This window comes from Nematostella vectensis, chromosome 6 (genome assembly GCF_932526225.1).
Source record: "Nematostella vectensis chromosome 6, jaNemVect1.1, whole genome shotgun sequence".
Taxonomy (NCBI): domain Eukaryota; kingdom Metazoa; phylum Cnidaria; class Anthozoa; order Actiniaria; family Edwardsiidae; genus Nematostella; species Nematostella vectensis.
The window spans coordinates 12,871,592-12,892,607 of NC_064039.1; the positions used below are offsets into that span (position 1 = coordinate 12,871,592).

The 21,016-nt window shown below is 41.0% G+C and overlaps 3 protein-coding genes across 5 annotated transcripts; 1 reads left to right on the forward strand and 2 right to left on the reverse strand.

Moving 5' to 3' along the window:
- Window positions 1–4,277: 4,277 nt before the first annotated feature.
- LOC5521053 (beta-1,4-galactosyltransferase 7) lies at window positions 4,278–8,797 on the reverse strand. Of its 2 annotated transcripts, XM_001640816.3 has the most exons (6): window positions 8,310–8,796; window positions 7,889–8,078; window positions 6,503–6,728; window positions 6,147–6,230; window positions 5,596–5,706; window positions 4,278–5,029 (listed from the first exon to the last, which is right to left on the reverse strand). In XM_001640816.3, exons 1-6 carry the CDS (start codon window positions 8,536–8,538, stop codon window positions 4,868–4,870), a joined length of 1,002 nt encoding a protein of 333 aa, XP_001640866.3. In that variant the 5' UTR covers window positions 8,539–8,796; the 3' UTR covers window positions 4,278–4,867. The 2 variants fall into 2 exon arrangements, with proteins under 2 accessions (XP_001640866.3, XP_048584719.1); XM_048728762.1 differs by lacking the exon at window positions 6,147–6,230 and having other exon boundaries at window positions 8,310–8,797.
- A 231-nt stretch (window positions 8,798–9,028) lies between these two features.
- On the forward strand, window positions 9,029–11,211 carry LOC5520956 (cell growth-regulating nucleolar protein). The gene is made up of 6 exons (XM_001640711.3): window positions 9,029–9,417; window positions 9,932–10,039; window positions 10,136–10,216; window positions 10,287–10,641; window positions 10,843–10,928; window positions 11,035–11,211. The coding sequence occupies exons 1-6, from the start codon at window positions 9,172–9,174 to the stop codon at window positions 11,170–11,172; spliced, it is 1,014 nt and encodes a 337-aa protein (XP_001640761.2). The 5' UTR covers window positions 9,029–9,171; the 3' UTR covers window positions 11,173–11,211.
- Window positions 11,189–20,995, reverse strand: LOC5520957 (non-structural maintenance of chromosomes element 4 homolog A). 2 transcript variants are annotated; one of them, XM_032366003.2, is made up of 10 exons: window positions 20,594–20,995; window positions 20,067–20,147; window positions 19,566–19,696; window positions 19,102–19,265; window positions 14,955–15,057; window positions 13,744–13,831; window positions 13,285–13,391; window positions 13,028–13,073; window positions 12,769–12,857; window positions 11,189–12,415 (listed from the first exon to the last, which is right to left on the reverse strand). In XM_032366003.2, exons 1-10 carry the CDS (start codon window positions 20,700–20,702, stop codon window positions 12,293–12,295), a joined length of 1,041 nt encoding a protein of 346 aa, XP_032221894.2. In that variant the 5' UTR covers window positions 20,703–20,995; the 3' UTR covers window positions 11,189–12,292. The 2 variants fall into 2 exon arrangements, with proteins under 2 accessions (XP_032221894.2, XP_048584718.1); XM_048728761.1 differs by having other exon boundaries at window positions 13,735–13,831.
- Window positions 20,996–21,016: the final 21 nt, after the last annotated feature.

Below are 21,016 nucleotides of genomic sequence, written 5' to 3' on the forward strand. Positions count from 1 at the left end.
GTGGCGTTATCTCTAAGCAACCGGCTAATGCAAATTATTCTTAGCTAACCCCACTCCCATCTACACACGTTTCCTGAGCATTGTATGACTCGTGATCTTTAAAGGCGCGTTTTTTCCCTATCATTCTGGAATGGTAATGGTTGGTGTAGAGAGTGTTCAGAATGGCATTCGGGTCATTCTGCTACAGGTAGCAGATTCCGGAATGGGAACGCGGGATAAACAAACGCGCGCTTTTTCTATCCTAATCATTCTCATTTTGGAATCACGAGTAAAAAAACGCGCCTTTAGAATATAAACAAAAAATTCTTACAGGGGGTTCTGTAAGTTAGTGTTGATTAATATTCTTTTCTTGAGTCACCAGGCTCTCTTACGGCCCAGCACGATTTCGTTCTAAAACTTCTTTGTCTTATGAGAGATGCACTCTAGAACGTTCTCATGTATGGTTGGCCTCACGTTCGACTTCTTTTTTATCAAAACTCTTGATGTCTCTCGTGAGATGGGATCATGGATTTCAAGACGCGTGAGGGATAGTCTGTTTACGACCAATCAAATAGAAATACACAAAACAATCGCTCTTCCCCTTCCCAAATTAAAAAGATAAGATTCAGATTAAAAAGTGAAAAAAAATATTTTTTTTAATATACACTATTCACCTTCGTTAAATGTTTTGTTGTAGATTTATTAGAGGAATTCTCCAAGTCCTTGAATGGAAGAACTCTAACATTAACTTAACATCGCCTTTGGCCAAATCAATAAATCAAGCAAAAGTGCCGAGTCTTCCGGACCTCCAACATTACCATTTTGATACAATAAATTGTTTATTCTAAAGTCTCTACATTTTGAGGCTTTATTATTCTGATGGCCATTAAAAATAAGTTTGAAAAAAAAAGTTTGGAAAAAAAAGTTTAGAATTGCCAAAACATTTACGGAAACATTTACAGGTGTAGTATTACAAACTTTTTGGTAAATCTGCTACCATGGGTCGAAGATGACGGTAAGTAGTTATACACGTGTACAGGGAAAACTGTTCACACGTGCTTTCTAAGTGATTATTGTGACTATATAAAAGACTCGCTTTTTCTCAGTAGTCAGTTGTGCTTGCGCTTCATAAACATCTACACATCGCAGAGTAAAAACGAGATGGCATCGGTGTCTGTTTCAAGGGACTATGACAAAATGTTCATGAACTCCTTTGGAGTACGTTGTCCTTCATCAATTAATGCCAAAAGAGAAGAGTGGAACAGGGATTTGAGAAAGAAGAGCAAATCCAAGGATAGAATGGTCCTCGTCCCCTTGCTTACAGGCGCACAAAACGGAGGTCCATCGCCAGACCGCAAGAACGATTCCAAAAAGCTAGAATACGCAATGACAATATTTCAAGACTACTTCCCTCATCGAGTTGTTATCTCGAGTGAAATATCTGGACATTTGACCTCAAAAACGCTGGAAAATCTACGCATAAAACTGAGTACACCAAAGATTGTAGATTGTAAAATAGTTCAGTGGTACAGAAGTGAATATGGAATGGAAAAACGCACGTAACTAGAACAGCAAGTCCCTTAGCAATAAGTGGATGAAGTGAGACTGAACTTGTACAAATATTGTTATCTTTGAAAACATGTAAAATGGGTATATCAGGGAGTGTTGTAGCAAGGGAGTAATAGCTGATCGTATAGCAGTACGTAGCTTTTTTATAGCGTTTTTGTGTATTTTGCTGGGGATTTACTCAAATAAATTGCATTTACACATATGCTTGAAGTTTCCTTATAAGGATATTACCCAGTGTTTGTCCGCTTTATGGAGATAAAAAAAAACCGTTTGCTGGCGAGAATGTCTTGAGTTCTGTGTGTAGTTGAAGGGGAGGTGGGGTGGAAGTGTCTATGTTTTCAGGTAGAAGAGCCTCTTTTTCTATTCGTCCAAAAGACTATTATATGGAAATTAAACAGCCCTTACGACAGAGCGAATTTGTTTGTGGGAAGAGTTAGGAAGCGGAGTTTGTATGTGAACGTGCGCCATGCCCCGTGATGGCTAGCGGCAGTGACAGGACACTTAAAGACTGACAATTCTACTGTTTTTAATGTCTAATCAACATATGGCGCACTCGTATCCGTTTACTCTCGTTTTTATCAATGTAATAGGTGAACAACAATTAAGCAGTTCGCTCTCCGACCCGAAATTTTGGTGTGATTTGGTGTGATCCATGATATTGACCTAACTCCAAAGAAATGAGATTCGGGATACGTTTAGTCCATGACATTTTTCATTAAAAATTCGAAGCAAAGCAGGCGCGTTGCAAGGATTGGCCGAGGGGGGTACGCGGTCATAGGTATCATAGAAAAGCGTAGAAGGTTCCTTAATAAGAAAGGACCTACTTTTTGGTCGCCAAGGGGGGGTGCGCGCGCACCCTGCGCACCCCCTTGTACGCGCCTGGGCTATATTATTTCCTGTCTGGCGAACGAATGAATGACATTAATTTTGCGCAACACAAATAAAGCTTCATTTATAAAATGAAAGAACAACTAGGAGATTTTACAATTGTTTTAGCATAAAAAGATAGTCTGTATAGCAAAACTGGATAAACTGATGTTTTACATGAAACGCTTGGATATTTTAAAGGTAATGGCATCAGATCGCCCCCTCAGAAAGGCAAAGAAGCCTAACTGTTTTCCCTAAACGCCCACCGTTTTTGATAATCAAAGTATGATTGATTTTACGTCCTACGCAGACCATATTATAACCACTTTATTCAAAGAGGCTTCGTCAAGGATATGAGCCAATATTGGATAACAGCCTATTTTTTTTTTAAATCTCAAATGGTTTATATAAAAAGACATTATGCGTTATTATTATTATTATTTTTTTTTTTTTCAATTCCGGCTCCACTAAATGGCCGGAGCATACCCCCCTCCCCCAAACACTACCCTGTGACAAGCTAATAATAACTTCCTTTCTATGAAGTTAAATACAAAAACTGCTTTCTGTCAGTCTATTCTAATGTGTTTTACATGTGGGAATTCGCACACAAGTTCAGTCATTTTTCCATTCCATACTCATCTTTGTACCACTGAACTATTTTACAATCTACAGTCTTTAGTGTACTCAGTTTTATGGGTAGATTTTCCAGCGTTTTTGAGGTGAAATGTTCAGATATTTCACTCGAGATAACAACTCGATGAGGGAAGTAGTCTTGAAATATTGTCATTGCGTATTCTAGCTTTTTGGAATCGTTCTTGCGCTCTGGCGATGGACCTCCGTTTTTTGGGCCCGTAAGCAAGGGGACGAGGACCATACTATCCTTGGATTTGCTTTTCTTTCTCAAATCCCTGTTCCACTCTTCTCTCTTAAGTGATGAAGGCCGAGGTATTCCATAGGAGTTTATGAATATTTCGTCACCAGAACCTGACGCCATTTCATCGGATTTCTTTGTTCGAAGAACAAATTCCTTGTGAGGCCAAGTTCTATATATATAGTCACAGAAACTGATCAAGGAGCGCGTGTAAAAGATATGCACGTGTCTCCTTGGCCTCATCTTCGAATTTTGTTTATCTTACCAAGCACCAAATAAGAGCCGGAATAACCGGTCTTGCATGCGCCTTTGCTTCGAGTGGTTCGGCGATGCCGATAGCTTTCGGTACTCTTTTTTCGTGTCCTGGATGGCATTTGATAAAGTCAACCGGTTTGGCGAGTCCGATGACGCTTGAAGCAGGTGTTTCACGGACACATGGTGCGTCGGGTACCCTTTGCTGCGGTTTCTTGCTGCATAATATATTTTTTTTTAAAGAAAAAACGTGTAATTGTAAATAAGATACAGTGTGGTATTTCTCCTCTTCTTGTATCGGGAGAGACTCGACAGAGTAATTCGCAAAATCCTCACCCGAATAACGATTTAATTTTAGCATGAACGGCTCATTTCAACTCCATATTTTGACTACAAACTAAGAGTTACAACGTAGCGTGATCACACATTGTGAGCTTGGGGTACCTGAACAACAATCCGAATTCGCGCGCATACACGATTGGTCTGGTCAAGTTTTTTTTTTACTATGAGGAGCTTGTCGGATGTTCGTAGTATGAATTCATCATTTTTCGTAATCCTCTTTATTTCTTAGAATTTCTCCATTAATTCTTCCCATTTTGCATCATTACACATTTGAAAATGCTAGCTTTAATGCCAACAGCCCTATAGAATCATATCATAGAAACAACATAAAAGACATTCCGTTCGTCACGCCCAAGATACGTAGAAGATCACAGCTTTTATAACACGACAAATACACTTTTGAAAATATACGTTTTAATTGTATACCATCTCATTTTAAAAGAAGGCAATAAATATATTATTTTGGATTATGATTTTATAGCTACGAATAGTGACGGGGAGGGGGGGGGGGCGGTTTTCTCATGACGACCTGATAGGAATTCTCGTCGTATTTTAGGGGTCAAAATCGGGCCTCAGGTATTTTTAGGGGTATGGATTATTGCATACTTCCAACTTCTAAACAAAATACTTATAGGAATATTTTTTTTGCTTCTAGGGTATTTTTAGGGTAGCAGTTTTTGGTGTTCAGGTATTTTTTAGGGTTATTTTTTTTTAATTTTACGACGAGCATCCCTATCACCCTTAAGACCCCCCCCCCAGGAGGGGGGGGACAAAACCGGTTTTTTTTTTTTCAGCCGTCGGTTCGTGGCACCAGGCTAACAGAAACGTGCTGGAAATCGAGCCACGTGGTGACACAAATAATATAATCTCTGTGACAAGTGTGACGCTACCGCCTCCTGCCCTTTTGAACAAATCGGAGAAATTGCTAGCTGCTTTCTAAGTACTGCCACGATAGCATATAACGCCATGATGACAGGGATATGCGTGTTAACTCTGTTTACTGTCACACCATGGTGTGACGTCATAATCACAGTGCAGCTCCACGTTGACAATTGTACAGGGCGTGCCGTCTATCATTAGCTGGCGTTTGCTTTGTATCGTGTACTCCACCGTATCGGCCCCCGTATCCCTATCTCTGCGGAAGGACTCCTAAGAGGCGATAAACACAAACAGATCAAAACAGATGAGCACCAAACAGATCAAGACAGATAATCAACACATCAAAAGAGATAAACAGAGAATCAGACTTAACGAGAGGTTGACGTAGCATATTTTTCTAGCAAACAATTCGACAGCCAGACTAGACTACATTGTGTGGGTACTTTTGAATCACTTCTATAAAGGCGAAAAGTGATGGATTTATCTCCGCCATGGAGGGGGTTCATGGGGGCCATGATCCTCATGAAAAATGTATACGTTTTTTCATATCAAGAAAATTTAGCCAAAACTTGTCGTTTTTGCCAGGCTTTTTTTGATGAAGTACCCCCTGATCCCGATTAGAAACTGACTAGGAACTGAGGAATTAGGAATTAGAATCACCGCGGGTTTTTTATTCCTTTATTTCAAAAAGAGCATGGCACGTTCCGAGCTTCAACAAGTCTGCACTGTCTACCATTGCTCAATGTTTGCTATGACCTCGTGCATAATGTACGAAACACACGTAAAGGAAAGGACTTGCTTTCTCTTTTCTTAGTATTAAAAAATTATGGCTTCACCTTTTTCTGATTGTATAACCGAGCATAGTCCCTTTTCCTGAGCTGGGGGTCGTGGTCATGCTTGAAAGTGTTGTAGCCCGTTGTGATGGCATTTTTTCCATGACGGTATAGCTGTTTAAGGAGAAAGTTTAAGAAGAAAGTTAAGGAGAAAGTTTAATTCGGTTTAGATGAACAAAACAATAAGAGTCGTGATTATCTCGAATTAACATAATGTTCCTAGGGGATTTGGTTTACAACCAATACAATAGAAAGGACTTTTCAAGAGGTTAACCAATAACAAATAAAGTCAGGCCTTTAAAAGTAAAAGAGAGTATGACCAGGGTGAGCGTGTGGAGAGATTTATTCACCCATTTATTAAGGGCCATCTAAATGACACTTTTTTAAATTTTAGCAAAACTCAATGTCAAGTAATGATTTCGCCTGAGCCTCAATAGCCGCCCTGGCTATGAACCAGTTTCCACTGTATTATTTCATATATTTTTTGCACTGATCTGTGATCAATGATTAATGATTTATACATGGCATGTGTATGACAGCAGTTTGTTTCTCACCGTCAGGCCAGCTTCCATCATACGCTGATAGAGTTCATCGTCTTCTCTTCCCCATCCCCAAAACTTGTTTGACAACCCGTTCACCTTTAGACCATTCGATCCATTCATCAGTATCCACAACTAACATAGTATTAAGCTTGGCCCTACTGATATCTTTTTTTGCCCATGGTTTAATTTTCCACTTTCTTGCATTATACACATATAAACATAAAATTATGCAAATATAAATTACCAATTAATTCCAAATCTACATGCTTGCATAAGAAATGCAGGGCTAGATTTTGCTCATTTCTAAACAAGAATTTCTCTTTCAAGATGGTGGGAAAACTATGAATAGAATTATACATGTAATGTACCTTTTCAAATTGTTCTAGAGTCATCATCAGTATCCCACCCACAAATGTTCTGTAGTGATACTTGGGATGAAGGTGCGGTGATGAGATGTGAAAAGGACCCTTCTCTGGATACCCATAGAATAACTTAGAGTTGAGTGGCAAGAGGTCTACATCATGCATGACAATATAATCACACTCATTCCTGGCTACAAGGTAGCCTACATTGAGGAGAGAGGCACGGTTGAACCTGGCAGTAAGGATAAACTGTGTTAGTTTACATTTGGAATATAGGCTTACTAAGGAAGGGGGGTGGTTTTTGAAGTATAGGCAAGTACCTTGGTTGGGCGCAACCCAGCTTGGCCACCAAAAGAATGTTACTGTAATGATTCGAATAAGCACTACCCCCCCCCCCCCACCCGACAGCAAAATCTGGAATAAGCACTACCCCCCCCCCCACCCGACAGCAAAATCTGGAATAAGCACTACCCCCCCCCCCACCCGACAGCAAAATCTGGAATAAGCACTACCCCCCCCCCCACCCGACAGCAAAATCTGTAATAAGCACTACCCCCCCCCACCCGACAGCAAAATCTGGAATAAGCACTACCCCCCCCCACCCGACAGCAAAATCTGGAATAAGCACTACCCCCCCCCCCCCCACCCGACAGCAAAATCTGGAATAAGCACTACCCCCCCCCCCCACCCGACAGCAAAATCTGTAATAAGCACCCCCCCTTCCCATCCCACTAAAAAAGATCCCAACAAAAGCGCCACTTGAATGGTGTTATTTTATTAAGCTCGCATTGACATTCTCACATTACAACACGGTCTACTTATTATCACTTTAACTTCTTTGTACCTATGTGCACAAAGTTTTGTTCTCAATCAATTCAGAAGCTGGTATTTTTTGCCGAAATAAAATAAGCGGCCCTTCCCCAATAAGCACCCCCCCAAAGACCTGAAAAATTAAATAAGCTCCCCAGGCGCTTATTCAAATTATTACGGTATTTCTTATTGAAGGAGCATATTACTGTGTGCAGAACTATTGCATTCTAAAGGAGGTTCTTTGAAATTGGATGCTAAAATGAGCATTTAAAGTATACTGAAAGATATTCAGTGGTATATACCTGTCTTAAACAAGGTTGCACTCAAGAAACCATGTGTTCTAACCTGCAGTGATTTATGGGTATCAAATAAATGAGATTATAAAAGCATAAACACATTCTTATTTATGTGCCTGTAAAAATTCACATGGTTTTGAAAGACCAGGATTCAGCAATTTATACATTGCAGGCTACAACATATGGACTCTCAAGTGCAACCTTAACTGATATAGGTGTATGAAAAATATATTTAAATATAAAAAAATGTCAAATACTTACACAAAAGTTTCCATAGGTACTATACCTGTGCTTGTCAACTTGGTTCATGATAAAAATTCTGTGCCTGATTTTCTTCTCACTCAGAAATTTATTCATATGAGGCACAAACTCTAACAATTCTTCAAATCTATTCCTGTAAGGTACAACGACACCTAAGACATGAGGACCCCATGATAAATCATCATCTGGTTCTTGGGGAGATTTGCCATGGATATCTGAAAAGCGATGTGAAAATGAGACGTTTGCCTGCTTTGAATAGTATCTAAGAAACAATTACTTGAAACATTTATGATAAACGATCAATTGATGAGTTTTACAAGTTGTTTTAACTAACAACACACTGCGCTGACACGTCAGACCATCAGTTTGTCAATAAATAGTGCCTTATAATTTTAGTTTATACTCTTAACTTCTAAGAAAAATAGTTCAAATGTTCAACCCATTACCTGATTGTGTAGGCTTTATTGTAGCAAATGTTTCTATCGTAGAAAGACGCTGTTTTGATTCCGTGTCCCGTATTTGTTCTTGGAGCCCGTCTGGTAAAATTAGTCTTTTTGTGTATTCCCGGCAGTCGCATTCCTTCTCGTTTAGATACATCATGCTCAGGTAGATTGTGGCTACCACAGCGCAAGTGAGATAAAACAATAAACCAACAGCGACTTTTTGTGGAACCATAATATATCCAGGAAGAATTTGACCCAGTGTAAAAATCCCGTGTAAAATTCCTTTGATGACTCATTGTTTTCTCCTTGTTTCGTTGAAAAACGATTTTAGATGCCCTTTAAGTTGGGCCATGATATGCTTTTATCCCCTTGGCTGTTGTGTCGATATAATTTCTTGGTAAAATTAGTATTTGTAGGGTTTAGAGCCCATAACACGAGAAAACATCTAATGTTTGTTTCTATAAATGGGACAGGTACTTTACTTGTGATTCTTAGTCCATTAAAGGCTTAAATTTACAGGGGTGGGGTGAGGCCCACAAATAAAAGTACTCGCAAAAGGAACTTAAAATTAATCAAAACACGCTTTTTTTCCAAATAATTTACACAAAACGATACAAACGAGAGAGATTCATTTCATTTTCATCCATCAATTATCTAAGATTTTGTTAAATCAAGGCTCAATATTTTGTACTTCTACCCCTCCCCATGAATTTATAAATGCGGTCAACTATCTTGGCGCATGCTCGAACAACACGTGCGTATAGAGCGTTAGTGGGAGAAAACTTCGAAACTTTGTGTGTTTACTCACGAAATTCCACTTTTATCCTACTTTAAATACTTTTAGCCGTTTCAGTTTCACGTAGTGATGGTTTCGTTCATCTGCAACGCTTGTGGACAGAGTATCCGCAAGAATCAAGTAGAAAAACATTACCAAACTGTGTGCCGAAACTGCGAGGTCCTATCTTGTATAGACTGTGGCAAGGATTTTCATGGTGACGAATATGCAGGACATACAAGCTGTATTACCGAGGCAGAGAAATACCAAGGGAAGTTGTTTAAACCCAAAGACAAACAGAACAAAGGCGAACAAAAACAGCAGCAATGGATTAAGGTACTACAACACACAAGGAGCCCAAAGCCACAAACACGACCCCTTGATTGAAAAGATATGTTGGTGTGTGAATATGCTCTCATCAAATAGTACCCTTCGATTTGAATTAATTACAAGTCTAACTAAATGCTCATATGCTTCTTATTAAAATAATAATTCCCTTGTGTAGCGCAATTTATCTAACACCCTCGTGAGATCTTAGTGGATTTGTTTGCGGGAGCTTTCTATATGGCAAAAATCTGCAAGGTGATACCCACCCCTTCCCCCCCTAAATGAATATACCCCTCCCCCCAAAAAAATTCTCAAGCCTTGAGATTTTCAGAGGTTGACAGGTATGCATATACTTGTCCCTAGGATAATGGGGAAGTCACATGGCAGAGTAGTTACTTAATCCAGGGAAGGCATGGTTAGTTCATGTTTCAACCCATCTCCCCAACACAAAATTTTACACATTTGTGGCTATTGGATTAGGGTGTTTTATAAAGCTGATATTTTTCTGATTCCATTGGGTTAGCAAGTACAGGATGCTTCTAGAGCAGAGGATGAGGATCCCCAGATAAAAGGACTTCTGCGTAGACTCAAACAGTACTCAAACATCCCAAGAAAGAGAGCCAAATTCCAGGTATTAAAGAATCTGCATAACTTAGCACATATCTGGATTTTTTAAATACATTATATTTAATGCAAGATGCAAAGATGACTGTTACTGTTTTTTTAGAACTTCTGCAAGAACAGCATCAATGTCTATGACCAGGCATTACTGGAGAGACTTTGGGATGTGTTCTCTGGTGGTGACAAGGTTTGTGGTGGCAAAGTCAGAATGATCTTTTTAAGCCTATACTTATAGCAGCTATGGTTTTATCTGGCAGAGCACATCAGAACAGAACAGCAACCAATCAGAGAATGGTTTGGAACAGAACGAAAATGGTAGCAATGGTACTGGTGTTGAACCCAGTGAAACAGAGAAAATTGAATCGGAGAAAAAGAGAAAAAAAGGAAAGAAAAACAAAAAGGATATGGAGACACAGGAAACATTAAAAACAAACAACAATAAGAAAATAGAGCATCATGAACTGGCTGATAAGAACAAGAAATCTAAAAAGAAACGGAAAAGGGATGACAATGATGAAGAAAATAATGTGGAAAGCTCTCCTTGCAAAAAAGTCAAAGGATCAGAACCAGGGGACACAACAGAGGATAATAATCAAGATGAGAAACAAACAGGTATTACCAGATATAGCACACCTCAGTGGGACATTATTTTTCTTTCATGACTTTCTAAAATTTGGATTATAAGTATGGAGGCCCAAAATTAATTATTTCAATTGCCACTAACAAGGAGATGGGAGATTGTTCCATGTCTTTTGTACTTTTATGCACTGTGATTTGTTTTTCAGTCTTGCAATATATAATTGTATTTCATAGAAAAGTTCAAGTGGTCTTCTATCATCAAGAGAGTCCTAAGAGAAGCCCCAAACAATGAGCTGTCTGTCAAAAGACTTAGGAAAAAGGTATATAACCCCTTTGGCCATTTACTTTGCTTGCTTCTACTTAAAGAGCTTAGGAGCGCTATTGATGTGTTTTTTTTTTCAGCTGAAAGTCCTTTTGTTGTTTCAGGTCTTGACCGAGTTTCTGTCACATGGAGGAAGTACAAAGTCCTATAATAACAATGAATTGAGAGCTCTTTTTGAAAAAAAAATTAACAAGAACCCAAGTGTCAAAGTTATGAAGGAAAGAGCAAAGCTTTGTACATAGCAATTAAAACAGTGAATAAACTTAATCTTTTTATTAAAATACTATGATTGAATTTGTCATAAGATGCATTAAACATAACATTTTAATAGCAGAAGCTTCCATTCCAAGGCTAGTAAAGAAATTGCTATGAATTCCATTCTAAATTGCATAATTTTATCATTCTGATTTCTAGAATCTTAAATTATTAGTATTTTGTACAAATTGGACAATATATTCTCTCAATCTATTTATCGCCTTTCCCAGTGCCTACAGTAATGTCTATAAAATATTGTTCTTATTGACCTAAATACTAAGGACTCTGGTTTTCGATTGAGTGTTATCCTGGTTGAGTAAAAACAAGCTGAGAGGAATTAGTTCGTAGTGCCTCAGGGTGTTTAATGGCACAAAACCATTGGTACCCAAGGTAATGTGTCAATTGTTCTTCAAATAAAATTACACAGACTAGCATGAGGCACATTAAATAGACTTGTGTTACAACTTTCTAAAATGTCTAACATAACTCTTAAGTATTTTCTTTTCTTTATGCATTTCGTGGCATAATTTCCTTTTAAATATTTGATCCCCTGGGCCATGAAATTTGTTTTATTTACAAAGCAGTAAAAATAATTGATCTTTGCAACCATTTAAAGAACCTGTCACAAAATGTAGTTTAGTTTCTGGATGAGTAAATTGCATGACAAGATGCATAATGGTTGCAAAGACAACTAGGTACAAGAGAACTTAGGTTTCAAAGATGAATTTAAAAACCAACCTAATAACAGTGTGTCCTAAGACACACATTCACAATAAAAGATAGTCCCACATATTTCCTCTAAACTTTAACCTTCTTAATAATAACATCTATTTATAAAAGCCAGTTATGGGTCCTAATAGTGTCATCCTTTTATTGAAGTTCCAAGTAACTATGGCTGGAACATGTATTTTGTTTGTCATCAAGCACTGTCTGCCCCATGGCGCGTTACTAATAGTGTCCTCTTTATTGAGGTTCCACTGTAAGTATGGCTGGAACATGTATTTTGTTTGTCATCAAACTCTGTCTGCCCCATGGCGCATTCCTAATAGTGTCATCTTTATTGAGGTTCCACTGTAAGTATGGTTGGAACATGTATTTTGTTTGTTATCAATCACTGTCTGACCCATGGTCTGTTCCATTATGTCCATTCATCGTGCCAGATCTGCCTGGCTGGATTCTGGGTCTTGTTGGAATCAATGCTTGCTTGATTTCAAATACTTTAATGGCTTCCTGCAATTGGGTGGATTTAATCAAGCAGGGCCATAGCAGTGGTAATGGCACTGGGGGCATGTCCCCCCCCCCCCCCCCCCCCAATAATTTTATAAATCATATAATTTCAGTAAACCAAACAATGTTTTTCATCTGTCATTTTTTAAAGGCAGGATTGAAGGATAAAACTCTTATTCTATCCCCACTTCCAACTGCACAATAGCACACTTAGTGATTAAGTTTGAGAAGTGAAACCCATACAAATGACTTACTGCCAAACATTTACTAGATATATAAAAACTTGATTTTTATGAGCAAAAATAAAATAAAAAACTTGATTTTTATGAGCAAAAACAAAATAGACCTTGACCAACCTTATACTCTTGTAGGGAGATATTCATGATCACTTGTTTTCTCTGCTGGACCCGTTTTCCTTGTTCCTCCCTGTATGGCTCAGATGGTGCTACAATAATAATAATAATAATAACAACAGTAATACCAGTATCCTTTAATAATAATTCATGCACATTAAATGGCAGGCTTGCATAATAATGCAAGTCTGACACGCTGTTTAATCTGGGACTTTCCAGCAGGTGACACAAGACCACCATGAGAATAGAATACTGAACTTACAGATATATGGTAATCCATCCTTCAGACTGATACTAGCACGGCCTTCCTGGAAAAGTAAAAAGAACTTTTTAAATCACAGTACCTATTGAGGTAGATACATACTAGACAAGTTTCAACTATGTAAATGAGAGGAGGAATTTCAAACTTTTTAATCTGTGAAAGCCTTATCCAGCCTCCATCTCTTTCTAATAACCCCCCCCCCCCCCCCCCACTTCAAGAGCCAAAATATTTAAATAAATCCGGATTTGCAGACTTACCTTTATAAGAAATGATAAATGGAAAATATTTTCCACAGTCTGCCCAAAACTGTCAGGGTTGATGACAAAGTTGAAGAAACAAACTGGCTCTAGATCCCCATTGACATCTATTAAATAATATTTAACAAGTCAAATACAGTAAATATTTGAAGCAGTAAATCACAAACTCTGTGCCTATACTGTGGCATTTCTGCATAATATTGCCCCTAAAACTATCTGGGGCAATTTTTCATGCAATGAAATAGATGGAAAAACTTTGGTCTTTGTGTGCCATATGGTTGGGTTAACTACAGAAAAACACCAAAGTGAATTAAAAATAGTTCTAGTTACTGTATATATGCAGTATCCAAAAATATTACAGCAGAACAAAATCTCTTTCAAAAGTTACTAGTAGTAGGATTGCTATATAGGCAACTGGTATACAAACTGTGAAACTCTGTGAATCTCTACCTGTATTACCTGTAGGAACTGTTGCTTTTACAAGACAGGAGTAGACCCGTGTCACTTCCTTTGTCGTTGCTTCCTCCTGACTTTCAATCTTGTCAAGCTAGAGAGGAAACAAGTAATAAACATTAACCCAGTCTTGCACTTTCCTTCATGTAAGAAATCCTAGCATTAGACATACTATCATGGATGGTAGCTTTAAAACCAAGCTGACGAGAATATTTCTATTACAAATCAGCTTTGCTCTATTCACCCTTTTTTAAAAAGAACTATATCTAATGTTGTTACAATGAACATGATTTAATCCTGCTTTTTTAGAATGCATCAGACTAACAAAGCAATATTTTGCTGCTAACTAAGCCTCAACATGTTGTTAAAGGGGCAGCGTCATGGTACGGCGCATGTCTGGAGTCAGTGTTTATTGGAGGCTTTTTATGAGCTGTCAATGCCAGTTTGTGGTCATTTCCTTTGAATTTAAGTCTCCTACAAGTACCAAAGGCTCATAAGTTAGTATTAGAATTTGACTGAAATTCATTGTGTCTGGGCCGGAAAGCTATTGCAAACCTCTTACCATGACACTGCCCCTTTAAAATTTGGGGAATTTCCAGGCTGAACACCATTATAAAAAAGGTTCTTATATAAAAAGAGTGGAGCTGTTGTTAGGGACAATAAAACTGCAGACCTGTAGCCAGTAGGGGGAAGGGTAGGCCTTACCCAGTGGAATAATGAAAATGACAAAAGACCGAAGGAGATGCGGAAGGGAAATCAAACACAAAACAAATGTGATACAGAATACAAAAAACACCTTAGACGGGGTGCTTATTCAGGGGAGGCAAATATTCAAGGGAGGCGCTTATTTAGAAGGGAAAATTTTGTTCAGAATGCTAAACATATTTTTATTCATTCAATATCAATTGTACACTACTACAAAATTTTGTTTCTCTATATCATTATTACAACTTGAGGTAGATTTTTTCAATAATTTTTTTTAATATTTATCAAATATACTTTTATTAAGTGTTTGTCTCTTTCTTGTCCTGAGTCTATGCGCTCCAGTGCTTTCATAGAACTACATGTATGTTACAAAAAACCTGGGGAGGGGCGCTTATTCAGGGGGAGGCGCTAAATTGATGGAGGCGCTTATTCAAATAAATATGCTACTCCAGTTTAGTCTCTACAGTCCCTACAGTACAAAGAGAACCTTTCCCCACCCCTTTGTCACTTACCTGACTTGGGATGACTTTCTGTGATGCATCTGGTTTATCTGTCTTTTTGGCACGCTGCTGCGGCTTCTTTTTTTCAGGGGGGTCAAATGCAAGTGGCCCAAACCTAACATTTTACCCCAACTAACTAATTAAATGTTTCTTTCAAAAATCATAGTTATAATAATAATAATAACAACAACAACAACAACAACAATAATAATGTTGTGGTATGCAGTGCTTCATGGGTATCAAATAGATAAGCAAATAAATAAAATACAAATCCAGTTTTGTAGAGCTAAGCATTCTTGTTAATGTTGCTGTAAAATGGTGAACAGACAGACACCTTCCAGAGATCATGGCGGTTATGACACATGAATCTCAAGTGCAACCTTTTTTGAAATAGGTGTTCAGCAAGTGTTTACATCAGTCATGCCTATCTAAGTCCTTCACATAAAACCTAAAACATAACTATAGCCCTAGTAAGAGGGACGCACTCCCTATAGCCTGAGTCAGAGGGACACACGCCCTATAGCCCCAATCAGAGGAACACACGCCCTATAGCCCCAATCAGAGGAATACGCCCTATAGCCCCAATCAGAGGAATACGCCCTATAGCCCCAGTCAAAGTAACACACGCCCTATAGCCCCAGTCAAAGTAACACACGCCCTATAGCCCCAGTCTTAGGAACACAGGGCCTATAGCCCCAATCAGAGGAACACGCGGCCCATAGCCCCTTTCAGAGAAACACACGCCCTATAGCCCCAGTCAAAGGAACACACGTCCTATAGCCCCAGTCATAGGAACACACGCCCTATAGCCCCAGTCAAAGGAACACACGGCCTATAGCCCTAGTCAGAGAAACACACGCCCTATAGCCCCAGTCATAGGAACACACGGCCTATAGCCCCAGTCATAGGAACACACGCCCTATAGCCCCAGTCAGAGGAACACACGCCCTATAGCCCCAGTCAAAGGAACACAGGTCCTATAGCCCCAGTCATAGGAACACACGCCCTATATCCCCAGTCACAGGAACACACGCCCTATAGCCCCAGTCAGAGAAACACATGCCCTATAGCCCCAGTCAAAGGAACACACGTCCTATAGCCCCAGTCAGAAGGACACACGCCCTATAGCCCTAGTCAGAGAAACACACGTCCTATAGCCCCAGTCAAAGAAACACACGTCCTATAGCCCCAGTCATAGAAACACACGCCCTATAGCCCCAGTCAGAGAAACACATGCCCTATAGCCCCAGTCAAAGGAACACACGCCCTATAGCCCCAGTCATAGGAACACACGCCCTATAGCCCCAGTCAGAAGGACACACGCCCTATAGCCCCAGTCACAGGAACACACGCCCTATAGCCCCCAGTCAGAGAAACACACGGCCTATAGCCCCAGTCAAAAGAACACACGCCATATAGCCCCAGTCAAAAGAACACACGCCCTATAGCCCCAGTCAAAGGGACACACGGCCTATAGCCCCAGTCAAAGGAATTCACGGTCTATAGCCCCAGTCAGAGGGACATACGGCCTATAACCCCAGTCAGAGGGACACACGGCCTATAGCCCCAGTCAAAGGAACACACGGCCTATAGCCCCAGTCAGAGGAACACACGCCCTATAGCCCCAGTCAAAGGAACACTCGGCCTATAGCCCCAGTCATAGGAACACACGCCCGATAACCCCAGTCAGAGGGACACACGGCCTATAGCCCCAGTCAGAGGGGCACGCCCTATAGCCCCAGTCAGAGAAACACACGCCCTATAGCCCCAATCAGAGGAACACACGCCCTATAGCCCCAGTCAGAGAAACACACGCCCTATAGCCCCAGTCAGAGGAACACACGCCCTATAGCCCCAGTCAGAGAAACACACGCCCTATAGCCCCAGTCAGAGGAACACACGCCCTATAGCCCCAGTCAGAGAAACACACGGCCTATAGCCCCAGTCAGAGGAACACACGCCCTATAGCCCCAGTCAGAGGGACACGCGCCCTATAGCCTCAGTCAGAGGAACACACGTTCCATAGTCCCACTCAGAGAAACACACGCCCTATGACCCCAGTCAGAGGGACACGCCCTATAGCCCCAGTCAGAGGAACACACGCCCTATAACCCCAGTCAGAGGGACACACGCCCTATAGCCCCAGTCATAGGAACACACGCCATATAGCCCCAGTCATAGGAACACACGTCCTATAGCCCCAGTCAAAGGGACACACGCCCTATAACCCCAGTCAGAGGGACATGCCCTATAGCCCCAGTCAGAGGAACACACGTCCTATAACCCCAGTCAGAGAAACACACGCCCTATAGCCCCAGTCATAGGAACACACGGCCTATAGCCCCAGTCATAGGAACACACGCCCTATAGCCCCAGTCAGAGGAACACACGCCCTATAGCCCCAGTCAAAGGAACACAGGTCCTATAGCCCCAGTCATAGGAACACACGCCCTATAGCCCCAGTCACAGGAACACACGCCCTATAGCCCCAGTCAGAGAAACACATGCCCTATAGCCCCAGTCAAAGGAACACACGTCCTATAGCCCCAGTCAGAAGGACACACGCCCTATAGCCCCAGTCATAGGAACACATGCCCTATAGCCCCAGTCAGAAGGACACACGCCCTATAGCCCCAGTCACAGGAACACACGCCCTATAGCCCCCAGTCAGAGAAACACACGGCCTATAGCCCCAGTCAAAAGAACACACGCCATATAGCCCCAGTCAAAAGAACACACGCCCTATAGCCCCAGTCAAAGGGACACACGGCCTATAGCCCCAGTCAAAGGAATTCAAGGCCTATAGCCCCAGTCAGAGGGACATACGGCCTATAACCCCAGTCAGAGGGACACATGGTCTATAGCCCCAGTCAGAAGGACACACGCCCTATAGCCCCAGTCAGAGGGACACACGGCCTATAGCCCCAGTCAAAGGAACACACGGCCTATAGCCCTAGCCAGAGGAACACACGGTCTATAGCCTCAGTCAGAGGGACACATGCCCTATAGCCCCAGTCAAAGGGACACACGGCCTATAGCCCCAGTCACAGGAACACAAGCCCTATAGCCCAAGTCAGAGGGACACACGCCCTATAGCCCCAGTCAGAGGAACACACGCCCTATAGCCCCAGTCAAAGGAACACTCGGCCTATAGCCACAGTCATAGGAACACACGCCCGATAACCCCAGTCAGAGGGACACACGGCCTATAGCCCCAGTCAGAGGGGCACGCCCTATAGCCCCAGTCAGAGAAACACACGCCCTATAGCCCCAATCAGAGGAACACACGCCCTATAGCCCCAGTCAGAGAAACACACGCCCTATAGCCCCAGTCAGAGGAACACACGCCCTATAGCCCCAGTCAGAGAAACACACGCCCTATAGCCCCAGTCAGAGGAACACACGCCCTATAGCCCCAGTCAGAGAAACACATGGCCTATAGCCCCAGTCAGAGGAACACACGCCCTATAGCCCCAGTCAGAGGGACACGCGCCCTATAGCCTCAGTCAGAGGAACACACGTTCCATAGTCCCACTCAGAGAAACACACGCCCTATGACCCCAGTCAGAGGGACACGCCCTATAGCCCCAGTCAGAGGAACACACGCCCTATAACCCCAGTCAGAGGGACACACGCCCTATAACCCCAGTCATAGGAACACACGCCATATAGCCCCAGTCATAGGAACACACGTCCTATAGCCCCAGTCAAAGGGACACACGCCCTATAACCCCAGTCAGAGGGACACGCCCTATAGCCCCAGTCAGAGGAACACACGTCCTATAACCCCAGTCAGAGGAACACACGCCCTATAACCCCAGTCAGAGGAACACACGCCCTATAGCCCCAGTCAAAGGAACACATGCCCTATAGCCCCAGTCAGAGGGACACACGCCCTATAGCCCCAGTCAAAGGAACACACGCCCTATAGCCCCAGTCAGAGGGACACACGGCCTATAGCCCTAGTAACAGGAACACGCGCTCTATAGCCCCACTCATAGGAACACACGCCCTATAGCAAGTCAAATCAGGGCACAGAAGACATATGCCATGTCTTGACTGATATTCGAACCCATTTCAGCAGAGGCAAGGGCCCATACATGTATGCAGAAATGCTAACAAACTGGGTAGATTGTGCTGTCACTCTCCCTATACTCACATGAACGTCAAAGAGGGTGTTTTTCTAAACTTTGAGGAAACCTTCTCTCCAAGCTTATTCCAGTCTAAAGGTGGAACCTCTCTTTGTCTTCTCCGTGATAAAGTACCATCATCGTCGTCATCATCATCTTGATTTGTAAGATTTCTACCACCCATAAATGTGATCTACAGTATAAACATGTCCATTATCATTCAAACATGTTTCCATTTTTAAATATTCTGTTCTAAAAGGGAATGCCACAACAACAAATTGGAAATGTAATTACTGACAATTACAAAACTCTACAGTTTCTGATTGTTACCATAGCTTGATAAAGGAATACGAATTCAACCCAAATGGCAGGAAAATTGGATATCCAAGAGAGCCAAGAAGTGCATGAACGAATGCATACTGTATATTGTTTCTAAATTTTGAAGATGTCAAACAAATAAGGTGAATGAATAATTTTCTAAAAAAACACCCACCAACTTAGCAGCAAATACTTCAGGCTCAAATTTTACTAGATGTGTTTGTAACTGTTGAACTTGCTGAGCTCCAAGAGTCGAAGACACTACCAGGAAATGAGAATCAAGAACAGCTTCTCTTGTTTGCTTGACTGGAAAATAATAATATACAAATATATAAATCATAACTTGTATACAGGAAAAATAGATAATCATTACTAACAATATACCATAATTGCTTATTTTTGTCATTGATTTGCAGTATCAATATATTAATTGATTTCAATTGGGTAGAATGGAATGAAATCATGGTGTGATCAATCGATAGAACCAATAATCTATATTTATTGATTCAGATTGCTAAAATTAGCTGATAAATGTATCGGCAATCATTAGTAAATGTCAGGGCTGAAACTTATGTTACATACTTCTAAACCTATCTTTACCATATGGATAACAAACTCGACAGGTCATGTTATACAGGCGTATATTGCTAGGGGCTCCCCTGTCTTCAAGTCATACCTTTGCTGAAAAGCTCCTCGCCCTGGTCCAAAGCCTTGTGCAATCCTCTGGAGTCAGGTCTAATAAACTCATGTCTGTTTTCTGAGGAAATCCGATAATTAGTCGAGGAACAGAAACCATACCATTGGAGTTGTCAGTCATAATTGCTATCATAATGGTCCCAGAGTACCTGCGGATCAGTGAATCTAAGAAAGCTATAGGGGAAAGATACTAAATTTTACTTGATTTGAGTGATGGGAGAATGCAACGATTTAGATTATATTTATTATTATTATATTATAAGTCAAACGTAAAAAGCTTTATCTGTAAATCAGCTCTCTGTCGCTAAACTGCAATGATCTATCTCATCTAAACTCTATGAAAATGCGAGAAAAATCATACTTAAATAACACCCTTGAAAAAAAACTTAACTACCAGACATAACAAAAACTGCTTGCGTCTAGACTATAACTTAAGAATCTAATCCATCAGGAATGTTCGCATTTAAACTCTAAAGAAGAATCATCAAGTCCTTGAGATGAACGTACTTTCCGTGGCAGCAATCAGTTCGCGGTACTCGTATCTGACACGCAGTCGCTCGCCGGGATTAGCTTGCGGATCGAAATGCTCTGGATTTTGACTCTTATCTTCGCTCATAGTGAACAGCAAGACGTAAATGGACTTTCTATTTCCCCAAAAGTAGGAGAAGTACAGTAAGAAGACCTCCAAGAATCAGAACGACAACATAAACAAGAGAGTCACACGTGAATGCTCTCGTCTCGATTTCCCGCCGTTCCTTACCGCGATGGCGTGACAAGGACCTTGGTCACGCGAAATGTCACAAATGTCAAAAATAATCACAATTTCTTTCTCCTAGGTCAATACAATGCATTTTTCAAGTGGATGATACAATAATTTTTAAAAAGATATAATTTCCAGGGTATAAAATTGTGTTTTTCTAACTGATCGGG